General features: G+C 44.8%; 1 protein-coding gene across 1 annotated transcript in view; it reads left to right on the top strand.

The window, feature by feature from the left end:
- Positions 1-12,385, top strand: part of ATRN (attractin) — a 241,010-nt gene that overhangs the window by 61,176 nt on the left and 167,449 nt on the right. The window contains exons 2-4 of the mRNA XM_058192126.1: positions 3,410-3,493; positions 4,746-4,859; positions 8,364-8,492. Coding sequence (XP_058048109.1) covers positions 3,410-3,493; positions 4,746-4,859; positions 8,364-8,492 — 327 coding nt within the window. The remainder of the gene's footprint in view (positions 1-3,409; positions 3,494-4,745; positions 4,860-8,363; positions 8,493-12,385) is intronic.

Below are 12,385 nucleotides of genomic sequence, written 5' to 3'. Positions count from 1 at the left end.
CTCCTCCTCTTCCTCCTCCTCCCCCCCTCCACAGAGCCCACTACCTTCTAGCACTGATGATATTATCTAGTTGGGTCATGAAACGTCTGCAAAACCCACCAAGCTCAGAGAGCACTAAGTACCTGCAGTCCTCCTCCTCCTCCTCCTCTTCCTCTTCCTTCTCCTTCTCCTCCCTCCTCCTCCTCCAAAGAGCCCACTACCTTCTAGCACTGATGATATTGAGTTGGGTCATGAAAGCGTCTGCAAGAAAACTACCAACCACAGAGAGCACTAAGGACCCGCGGTCGTCATCCTCCTCCTCCTCCTCCTCCTCCTCCTCCTCCTCCTCCTCCTCCTCCTCCTCCTCTTCCTCCTCCTCCACAGAGCCCACTACCTTCTAGCACTGATGATATTATCTAGTTGGGTCATGAAACGTCTGCAAGAAAACTACCAACCACAGAGAGCACTAAGTACCTGCAGTCCTCCTCCTCCTCCTCCTCCTCCTCCTCCTCCTCCTCTTCCTCTTCCTTCTCCTCCTCCTCCTCCTCCTCCCTCCAAAGAGCCCACTACCTTCTAGCACTGATGATATTGAGTTGGGTCATGAAAAGTTTGCAGGAAAACCACAGTTTAAAATAGAGAGCAGCAAGGACCAAACATTATTCCTCCTCCTCCTCCTTCCCTTCTCCTCCTCCTCCTCCTCCTCTCCCCACAATCCCACTCCCTTCTAGCACTGATAATGTTACCTACTTGGGTCAATTGTCCAATCACACTTGGCCAATAAAATTCTATTCTATTCTATTCTATTCATGAAACGTCTGCAAAAAACCCACCAAGCTCAGAGAGCACCAAGGACCCCCTGATGAGTTAATTTATCCAAGAGAAGACCGCTGACCCCTTCCGCCTGGCCGAGAAGCCGCTCCGAATGCGAGCTCCCTCCAAGGATTGATTCCCATCACCCATGTGTTTAAAAAAAACAAACCACAACGCAATGCACATCTCGCATTAGCCAGTGAACACTACACTCTCAATGCCCTTGAGAGAAGATTCATCGCTGAAAAGACCCTGCCCCAACCTAGCTGCCGTGTGTAAGAATCAAATTGAAAGCAGCCATTGTTAAAGCAACACAAAAGTGCGGAAATCTTGTGTACAACCTGATGAGATTTACTCGTGCTGGATGGCTTACAAGAGCCTTACTTAGGTCTTCTGTTGTGTTATTTCTCTTGGGTAAGCAACAGCCATCGCTCTGGATCTGAAGCAGTTCTTAACAATTCCTGTCTTTCCAAAAAGTCAGGTATTCAGATGAACAGAGTTGGAAGGGACCTTGCAGGTCATCTAGTCCAACCCCCTGCCCAAGCAGGAGACCCCCTGCCCAAGCAGGAGACCCTACACCATTTTCTGACAGATGGCAGTCCAATCTCTTCTTCAAAGTCTTCAAAGTCTCAAGCTCCCACAACTTCCGAAGGCAACTTCTGTTCCATGGGTTGGTTGTTCTCATTGTCAGAAGGTTCCTCCTCATTTCTAGGTTGAATCTCTCCTTGGTCAGTTTCCATACATTGTTCCTTGTCTGGCCTTCGGGTGCTTTAGAAAACAGCTTGACTCCCCTCCTCTCTGTGGCAGCCCCCCAAATATTGGAAGATGCTATCCTGTCTCCCCTGGTCCTTCTCTTCCCTAGACTAGCCAGGCCCAGTTCCTGCAACTGTTCTTCGTATGTTTTATCCTCCAGTCCCCGAAACATCCTGGTTGCTCTTCTCTGCACTTTTTCTAAAGTCTCCACATCTTTTTTATAGTGTGGTGACCAAAACTGGATGCAGGACTCTAGGTGTGGTCTTACTAGGGCTTTATAGAGTGGTATTAGTACCTCACTTGATCTTGATTGTATCCCTCTGTTAATGCAATTTAGGATTGTAGTGGATTTTTTGACTGCCGCTGCATACAGCCGGCTCATATTTAAATGGTTGTCCACTAAGACTCCAAGATCCCTCTCACAGTTCCTGCTATTAAGCCTGGTTTCCCCCAGTTTATATGTGTGCTTTTGGGTTTTCTTGCCTTAAGTGTAAGACTTGACTTTTCCCTACATTGAATTTCATTTTGTGAGATAGGGCCCAGCGTTCCAGTCTGTCAAGATCCATCTGGGTCTTGAGCCTATCTTCTAGGGCAGGGGTCTCCAACCTTGGCAACTTTCACCCTGGTAGACTTCAACTCCCAGAATTCCCCAGCCAGCTTTTGCTGACCTTTGCTGAAACTAACCAAGGAGAGAAGCAACCTGGAGCTAGGGAGAAATTTCCTAACAGTGAGAACAGTTAACCAGTGGAACAGCTTGCCACCAGAAGTTGTGCGTTCTCCGTCACTGGCGGTTTTCAGGAAGACACTTGGCAGCCACTTGACTGGAATGCCTCCTGCTGGAGCTAGAGGTTGGACTAGAAGACCTCCAAGGTCCCTAAGGGTTCTTGGTGATCTCTGATCTCGGTTGTTTTCTTGCAGAGATTTCATTACCCAGCTAGGTCACAACATCAGTGCTAGGGGTTTGCAGAAAGAAGGAATGGGGTTGGGGGACTGTGGTGTCCTTGGTGCTTTCTGAGCTTGGGTGTGTTTTTTCCAGACGTTTCATTACCCAACTGGGTAGCATCATCAGTGCTGTAGTCTTTCTGTTAGCACAGACAATGGTACTGAGAGATGGTATCTGTTGTCCTTATGAAAGAGCTCCTGCTAGCCTGTAAGAGATTTGGGTATTTGGTAGATATGCTTTTTAGGTGATGTCTTTTAACTCTGTTCGCGCGAGCTAATCATAAACCTTAAAATCCTTTACAGGTAGTCTTCGACTTACGACAGTTCGCTTAGTGACCATTCAAAGTTACAACTGCACTGAAAAAAAGGGACTTAGGACCGATTTTCACACTGATGACCGTTGCAGCATCCCCAAGGTCACGTGGTCAGAATTCAAGCGCTTGGCAACTGACTCATATTTATGACCGTCGCAGTGTCCCGTGCGTGTGTGTGTCACGATCCCCTTTTGCGACCTGCTGACCAGCGAAGTCAATGGGGAAGCCAGATTCCCTTAGCAACCCTGTCGCTAATTCAGCAACCGCAGCGATTCACTCAACAAACCAGAACGGTTGTAAATCGGGGCAAAACTCCGCTAACAAATTTCTCACTTAGCAACGGAAATGTTTGTGTTGTGGTCGTAAGTCAAGGACTACCTCTATTTCAGGGCGAAGTCAAAAGAGCTCATTCTGCTGGTCTTTCGGCAGTAGCAAATTCTACAATTGAAATAATTCTTTCAGAATTGCACCGGCCATTCTTGTATTCCAAGTATAATTGCGCTATTCATTTGTAAGAAGGGGTTTAATAATCCTGATCCAGGGCATTTTGGGTGGAATTATAAATTGCAAGTAATTAACGGAGTTTTACATGTTTAGTTTTCTTTTCACAGGCTTACCGGACCTTCAGGATACGTAACGGACGGGCCGGGAAATTACAAATACAAAACAAAATGCACGTGGCTCATAGAAGGAAAGTGAGTACCACATATTGCTATTTTTATGGAATTGAATTGTCCAGAATTTTATTATGCGTATAATGACATTCCTGTTTAATTTGTCGATGTTTCCCCCATCCCCTTCCTCTTTATGCAGTGTTTCTCAAGCGTTGTCCACTTTAAGACAAGTGGACTTCAAATCCCAGAATTCCCAAGCCACTTTGTGGACTTCAGCTCCCAGAATTCCTAGAGTCATTCTGACTGGCTCAATTCTGGGAGTTGTAGTCCACATGTCTTAAAAGTGTCCAAGTTGAAAAATACTGTCCGTATGTGCAGGTCTGTTTGTATGTTAGAGGTAATTCACTTTTACCAATTGGGCTGGGGAATCTGGATTTTTTTTTGTCCTGATGCAAAAAAACCCCAAATGAAATTAAGCCTTAAAACATGGGTCTCCAAACTTGGGAACTTTAAGACTTGTGGATTTCATCCCCCAGAATTCCCCAGCCAGCCAGCATGTAATTGATAGTTTCCTGATTGCTTAATTGTAGCCTATGACTATCATTAATGTTGTATCATTAAGTGTTAAATTTGTACCCTATGACTATCATTAAGTGTTGTAAGTGTTGTACCTTGATGAACATATCTTTTCCTTTATGTACACTGAGAGCCTATGCACCGAAGACAAATTCCTTGTGTGTCCAATCACACTTGGCCAATAAAGAATTCTATTCTATTCTATTCTATTCTATTCTATTCTATTCTATTCTATTCTATTCTATTCTATTCTATTCTATTCTATTCTATTCTATTCCATTCTATATTTTCTATTCTATTCCATTCCATTCCATTCCATTCCATTCCATTCCATTCCATTCCATTCCATTCCATTCCATATTTTCTACTCTATTCGATTCGATTCGATTCGATTCCATTCCATTCCATTCCATTCCATTCCATATTTTCTACTCTATTCTATTCTATTCTATTCTATTCTATTCTATTCTATTCTATTCTATTCTATTCTATATTCTATTCTATTCTATTCTATTCTATTCTATTCTATTACGTTTATACATTTATACATTAATTTTAGATTCTTTCTCCAACCAGTTATACCATCTATTCCATGTTTCGTAATATATCGTTTCCTCTCGGTCTTTTAATTCCATTGTTAATTTATCTGCTTCTGCGCATTCTAGTACCTTTTTGATAATCATCGAGTTTGATGCTTTTCTTTTTGTTTGTTTGTTTGGGAAAGGCTGTTTAACGTATTTCTGTTTGTTTTTTTTAGGCCCAACACGGTCTTGAGGCTTCGCTTTAATCACTTTGCAACCGAATGCAGCTGGGATCACCTCTATGTCTACGATGGAGACTCCATCTATTCTCCATTACTGGCCGCTTTTAGGTAAGAGCCAGTCGGAAAACCGGGAATTCGTATTGTGCAATCGGAAGGTCAGCGTTTCCTTTATGGTATTTAAGGAAGCGGATGTTTACCGATTCATTTTTAAGAGGCTGTCCGCTTTGTGTCCACCGGAGTGAGATGTCGGAGGGGCCTTTTCATCTTCGAAGGCTCGGAGGGTTTATCCTAGTTGGAGACCAGGCATTGCCATGGGAACCATGAGAAAAAAATTGAGAGAGCGGGCTGAGGTTATTTGATTGTTATCCATTGTTGTTGTTGTTTTTCAATTTGGTTTGTATTTCTGTACTTTTCGTCCTCTCCAAGGAGCCCCGAGTGATCTGCGGGAAAACATACACGGAGAGAAAAGGGCCTTAAAATGAAAGCATTACAATAACAGCCACGGTGGGGCCCAAAAGCAAAACAAAACCCAAAATCAAACTGAGATGCAAAAAGGCAGCATCAAAAAAAACGAAGAAAAGAGGATCTGATTCTGGAATTTTTGTTGTCCTGCCCATGTACCGTAAACGGAATTTGCACTTAGTTAGAATAGATCTAATAAACCATAAGCGGGTTCGTTAGGTATGTTTAATCTTAATTTGGCATGAAGAAAGGACAACTGAAAGAAATGAGAAAAGGAAAGAAAAGGAAAGAAAAAAGAAAAGAAGGAGGGAGGGAGAGAGGGAGAGAGGAAGGAAGAAAAGGGAGGAAGGAAGGGAGGAAAAAGGGAAGGGAGGAAGGATGGAAGAAAGGAAGGGAGAGAGGAAGGAAGGAAACCAACCTATTTTGGGTTCCAACCTATATTCCAACCTATTCTCTTTTCTCTTCTTCTCTTCTCTTCTTTTCTCTTCTCTTCTCTTCTCTTCTCTTCTCTTCTCTTCTCTTCTCTTCTTTTCTTTTCTCTTCTCTTCCAGGGGTCTCCAACCTTGACAACTTTATGACTTGTGGACTTCAACTCTGAGAGTTGAAGTCCACAAGTCTTAAAGTTGCCAAGGTTGGAGACCCCTGTTCTGCTCTGCTCCGCTCCGCTCTGCTCTGCTCTGCTCTGCTCTGCTCTGCTCTGCTCTGCTCTGCTCTGCTCTATTCATTCTTTATTCTATTCTATTCTATTCTATTCTATTCTATTCTATTCTATTCTATTCTATTCTATTCTATTCTATTCTATTCTATTCTATTCTATTCTCTCTTTTATTCCATTCCATTCCATTCTCTTGTTTAAAGGTCTTTTCATCAGTAGCGGGGTAAGGAACCCGCTGCAGCTTGGCTGTTTTTATTTACTATACTGATTAATGAGGATGTAATTGGCCCCCTGTGTAACTCAAGCACCTACAAAACGAGCCTCGTAACCTTTGCGCAAAGGCGGAAGGTAGCTGTAGCCTCGGGATAAACACCTGTTGGCTGCTTGAGAGCTTGGCGTGCCTGAGCTCATTCGCCCTGACATTCCCCCAAATTGAAATAAAGACACCTAAAGGACGTTAATTTAGAGGCTGAACAAAGCCATGATGGCAGCAATGCAGGGTTTCCAGCTCCGCCTGTTGCTGAACGGATTCATAAGCCAGGGTTTGTCAAACTTTGCACTCTTTCTAGAGTTTGAGACTCTAGAGAAGTCTAGAGAAGAGCAACCAAGATGATTAGGGGACTGGAGGCTAAAACATGAAGAATGGTTGCAGGAACTGGGTATGTCTAGTTTAATGAAAAGAAGGACTAGGGGAGATATGATAGCTGTGTTCCAATATCTTAGGGGCTGCCACAAAGAAGAGGGAGTCAAACTATTCTCCAAAGCACCTGAGGGCAGGACGAGAAGCAATGGGTGAAAAACTAATCAAGGAAAGAAGCAACTTAGAACTAAGGAGAAATTTCCTGACAGTTAGAACAATCAATAAGTGGGACAACTTGCCTGCAGAAGTTGTGAATGCTCCAACACTGGAAATTTTTAAGAAAATGTTGGATAGCCATTTGTCTGAAATGGTGTAGGGTTTCCTGCCTGGGCAGGGGGCTGGACTAGAAGACCTCCAAGGTCTCTTCCAACTCTTGTTATTATGTTATGTTAAACTCAATTTCATTGAGGGCCACATCAGGGCTGGGGTTGACCTCGGGGGGGGGGAGGAGGGGGGATGTAGGCAACTGGGTGGGCACGGCCAACTTGATGCCAGTCCCCAAATTGCTGGCATGTTCCCTCTTCACACTGGGTAGACGGGGCCGAAACCACGCTGGCCCGATATTTCCTCTTCGCATTGGGTACCAAAGCCATGTGGCCGGCCCCTTACATTTTCCTGGCTAGCCCCGTGGGCCGGATCCGGCCACATCGTGGGCTGGATCTGGCCTGTGGGCCTTGCGTTTGACACCCATGTCATAAACTACCCATTTTACAGGTGGGTGTGTGGCCCTTGAGTGCCTTCTGAATCCGATTCTTAGGAAATTCAATGCCTTTTGAAAGTATTGGTCTCAATAGCTTGCCTTCACCTGAGACCTGCAGAGGTATCACCTGGCTAGAAAGCGGGAATCCATGATTTCTTCTAGTCTCACTTTAGGCATGAAAGCTGGCTAGGTGCCTTTGGGCCAGGAGACGGGGAGTTCTAGTCCTGTCTCGGGCGTGAAACCCGGCTGCGTGACTTTAAGCCAATTACCAGGAGACAGTGAGTTCCAGTATCACCATAGGCATGAAAACCAGCTGGGTGACTTTAAGCCAATCACCAGGAGACAGTGAGTTCTAGTATCACCTTAGGTGTGAAAGCCGGCTGGATGACTTTAAGCCAATCACCAGGAGACCGTGAGTTCTAGTCCCATCTCAGGCGTGAAAGCCAGCTAAGTGACTCTAATCCACTCACCACGAGACAGTGAGTTCTAATGTCACCTTAGGCGCAAAAGCTGGCTGGGTGACTTTGGGCCAATCACTAGGCGACAGTGAGTTCTAGTCCTATCTGCAAGCCAGTTGGGTGAGTCTGGGCCAGTCACTCTCTCTCAGCTCAACCTACCTCACAGGGTTGTTTGGGGGGAAAATAGGAGGAGGAAGGAGTATTATATATGTTTGCTGCCTCGAGTTATTTGTAAAAATAATAAAAGTGGGATACAAAACTAAACTAAAAATAAAATAAAATATAAAGTGAGGGAGGGAGGGGAGAGGGAGGGAAGGAAGGAAGGAAGGAAAAGAGGGAGGAAAGGAGGCAGGATGGAAAAGAAAGGAAGGAAGGAATGGAGGGAAGGACACAGGAACTTTCTAGAAATTATTAACGTGAAACGTTTGTAAAGCGAGTTTTGCCCCATTTTATGACCTTTCTCGTGGCAGTCGTTAAGTGAACCATGGCAATTGATCAAGTTAATCACCTGGTTGTTAAGAGAATCAGGCTTACCAAATCACTTTTTTTCCAGTTCCGTCGTGACGTTGAACGGTCACTAAAATGAACTGTTGTAAGTCACGGAACTCCCTGTGTTTGGAAATCCCACGACATTTGAACCTGCTCTGTGTTTTCAACCCCGTGTTCAGTTACTTAATCCTCACCTTGTTCCTTTTAGCGGCCTGATCGTTCCCGAGCGGGAGAGTAACGAGACGGTCCCTGAAGTTACGGCCACCTCCGGCTACGCTCTTCTGCACTTCTTCAGTGATGCCGCTTACAACCTGACGGGCTTCAACATCACCTACCAGTAAGATACCTGTTGTGTCTGCGCCCCCCCGAGCCGGGCCCCCTGTCAGAAAGTGACTCGAAAAGCGAGGGGGAAGGTCCATTTAGGACTTACCTTGGGAGCACCGGCTTCCCTGGCTCAGCTCCAGGAGTCAGAAGCAGGCCAGGTGGAGGAGATAACGGGGTCTCCTTCCCCTGACTCTTCCCCCCCCAGGCCACGCCTCCAGATCCCGCTGATGGCAGTCAGGCCTGGCTGGACCCTAGGTTTTGTAGGCAGGGGAGGCGGGAACAACAGAAGCAGGGGTGGGGCAGGCCTAGGAAGAGCTGAGTCTTGGAGCCACATCCCACAGGATATAAAGGCAGTGAGAGCTGCTGTGCCTCTTCGTAGCAGGCAAATCAACTGCTTAATTAAGAGCTGAAGTTTGTTCCTGGGTGACCCATCGGCGTCGAGGGAGATAACAGAGACACTTGGCAGACGCTTTGCTAGTTTGCTGCCAGAGCTGATAGTGCCGGCTAATTAAGCCATCGCTCGGACGGAGGCGAGGGGGGACAGAACATCACCCCTCCTTCCCCCCCTCTCCCCAGGACTTTGTACAGGTAGTCCTCGACTTATGTCCCTCAGTGGATCCCGAAATTTCAAAATTTAGTAAACTAGACACTTGTTTTGTTCCATGTTGCTAACTTTGCCGCTGTCGTTAAGTTGAATCGCTGCCCTTTTTTAAAGTTAGGAACAAACACGGTTGTTAAGTGAATCCAGGGCTTCCCCCTTGACTTTTGCTTGCCGGAAGGTCGTAAAAGAGGATCCCGTGATCCCTAAAAGGGGACTGTGACCGTCGTAAATATGAGTCAGTTGCCAAGCGGATGAATTTGGATCACGTGAGCGGTGGGCGGGGAAAATGCTCCAACGGCCCTAAGCATGAAAAACAGTCATCCGTCCCTTTTTCCAGGGCTGTTTGAATGGCCACTAAACAAAATTGATAAGTCAAGGACTACCTGTATAAAAAGTTATTTGGGATAAAAGGAATGTTACCTTCAAATGGCATCAGGGATGTCCTTCAAAGTGACACTCCTGTAGGATTTATTTATTTATTTATTTATTTATTTATTTATTTATTTATTTATTTATTTATTTATTTATTTATTTATTTATTTATTCATTCATTCATTCATTCATTCATTCATTCATTCATTCATTCATTCATTCATTCATTCATTCATTCACATTTATATACCGCCCTATCTCCCTAGGGACTCAGGGCGGTTCACAGGCAAATAAAAAAGATACATATAAATACAGAATAAAATATCCATTAAAAAACTTATTTGATATAGCCAAATAATTAAAAAGAACCATATATATAATAAAACCCATTAAAACCTAAATTTAAAATCTAGTCCAGTCCTGCACAGATGAATAGATGTGTTTTTGTGCTCTGATTGGCTGGGGTGTGTCCTGTTTGGGTGGGGGCTTGGTTGTGCTCAGATTAGTCTGAGTTGCAGGGGGATTTGAGCTGGTGAGCTGCATTGCTGTTGTTTGGCTTCGTGTTTGTGGTCGTGCTACATCTTCATAGTGGGTGTCTGTCTGTCAATCACACATTGCTCCCAGAAGCACGAAGCTGAAGCCTGAAGATGACGAATGAGAGTTCGTCGAAACGTCGGCAAGACACTTCCAATTTTACGCGGGAGAGAACCTGAATAGCCAAGGACCTACATATATATATATATATATATATGAAGAAGAAAAGAAAAACAATAGGACAGGAACGGTAGGCACGTTTTGTGCTCTTATGCACGCCCCTTATGGTCCTCTTAGGAATGGGGTGAGGTCAATAGTAGACAGTTTTTGGTTAAAGCTAACCCTAACCCCCTGCTTCATTCCTTAGTGGCAGCCTCTTAGATCAGGGGTCTCCAGCCTTGGCAACTTTAAGCCTGAAGGACTTCAACTCCCAGAATTCTGGGAGTTGAAGTCCACAAGTCTGAAAGTTGCCAAGGTTGGAGACCCCTGTCTTAGATCATTTTAAGTTTGCGTTCATCACTTTGGAAGGGGCTTCCTTTGGATTGGAGGGGAGGGATTTGATTATCTGGTGGTACCAAAATAATTACCACGCCACAGGTATTTTGATATTTGGCCGCAAGATCTTGTTCCTGTGTATATTGTCGTAGTCCGCTAAATGCAGCATGTCTATCTCCCAAAACACGTGAAGGCTTTCCCTAGAGAATGACCTAGGAACGCTGCTTAGAAGCTGTTGAAAAACTTTCTAACCCTGGTTTATACAATCTGAAGAGACAGGAGAATGTGGTATCATCCGTCTCAACCTTAGCAACTTTACAATGAATGGACTTCAGCTCCCAGAATTCCCCAGCCAGCATGCTACTGGGATTTTAGAAGAGAATAGTTGTAGCTCAGGGTTGAACTGGGGGAGGGGGAGGAGGAGGGGGAGGACTGTGGGCGTCTGTGATGCTCTCTGAGCTTGGTGCTTTTCTTGAAGATGTTTCATGACCCAACTAAGTAACATCATCAGTGCTAGAAGGGAGGGGGGTTTGCAGGGAGGAGGAGGAGGAGGAGGAGGACGATGACGACTACAACTATAGAGTCCATGATGTTCTCGGAGATTGACTGTCTTCTTGCAGACGTTTCATGACCCAACTAGGGAACATCATCAGTACTAGAAGGGAGGGGGGTATGCAGGGAGGAGAAGGAGGACGATGACTGTGATCCTTGGTGCTCTCTGATGTTGGTGGTTTTCTTGCAGACTATCAGTGATGATATGAGCACTGATGAAGTTACCTACTGTGTTTCCCCCAAAATAAGACCCTGTCTTATATTTTTTTGAACCCTGAAATAAGCGCTTGGCCTTATTGCCATGCGCTCAAAAGCCCAATTGGGCTTATTCTCAGGGGAGGTCTTATTTTGGGGGAAACAGGATATCTGTCATCTATATTATCTATTTATATCTCTCACTATCTTCTATCATCTGTATCTATCTATCTATCTATCTATCTATCTATCTATCTATCTATCTATCTATCTATCTATCTATCTATCTATCTATCTATCTATCTATCTATCTATCTATCTATCTATCTATCTATCTATCTAATCTATCTACCTACCTACCTACCTACCTACCTACCTACCTACCTACCTACCTACCGTGTTTCCTAGAAAAAAAGACCCTGTCTTATATTTTTCTGAACCCTGAAATAAGCCTGATTGGGCTCATCAACCTCAAAAGCCTGATTGGGCTTATTATCGGGGAGGTCTTATTTTGGGCTAGTTTGGTAATGAAACATCTGCAAGAAAACCACCAAGCCGGCTATAAGCTGGGGAATTCTGGGAGTTGAAGTCCATTCCTTGTACGAAATTGCTAAGGTTGAGAAACATGGTTCTACATTCTCCTGTCTTTTTTTCCCCCCTCTTGTGTCTTTTTCTATTGCTCTTCGTTTTAAACCTTTCAACAATTGTAAGCCGCCTACTTTCGCTGGGAGCATGTATAAATGCAATAAAACTCCTACGATGGGTAGTTGCGCTGCCAGCCAGATGTGCAGACTGGATTTGGCAGTTTTATCCACCTCTTCGAGTCCTTCCCAAGGAGGTGGGACAAGCAGATGTTGACGTTGGATAGAGTTAGAGGTATCATCGCAGGATGTCAGCCGTCCTGAGTAAAGCTGCCTTTTGCAATTGACCGATGGGGAGGTTGTCAACGCCGAAGGTGTTCAAGTGGTGCTCCAGATGTTTTGGGATTGCTATAACTATCGGGGGGCTCCCTTTGCTTCCTTTCGCCATGATCAATTCATTCTATTTCTACTTGGACTGCAAGTGCCCTCGAATTTCTGGATGCGCAGCTGGGGACAAAGAGACAGATATCCGGAATTGGAGGACCAGCAGCGCCACCTTGTGATGGCTCTCAGAAT

This window comes from Ahaetulla prasina, chromosome 8 (assembly GCF_028640845.1).
Source record: "Ahaetulla prasina isolate Xishuangbanna chromosome 8, ASM2864084v1, whole genome shotgun sequence".
Lineage (NCBI taxonomy): Eukaryota > Metazoa > Chordata > Lepidosauria > Squamata > Colubridae > Ahaetulla > Ahaetulla prasina.
This window is presented reverse-complemented; position numbering and strand designations above follow the sequence as displayed.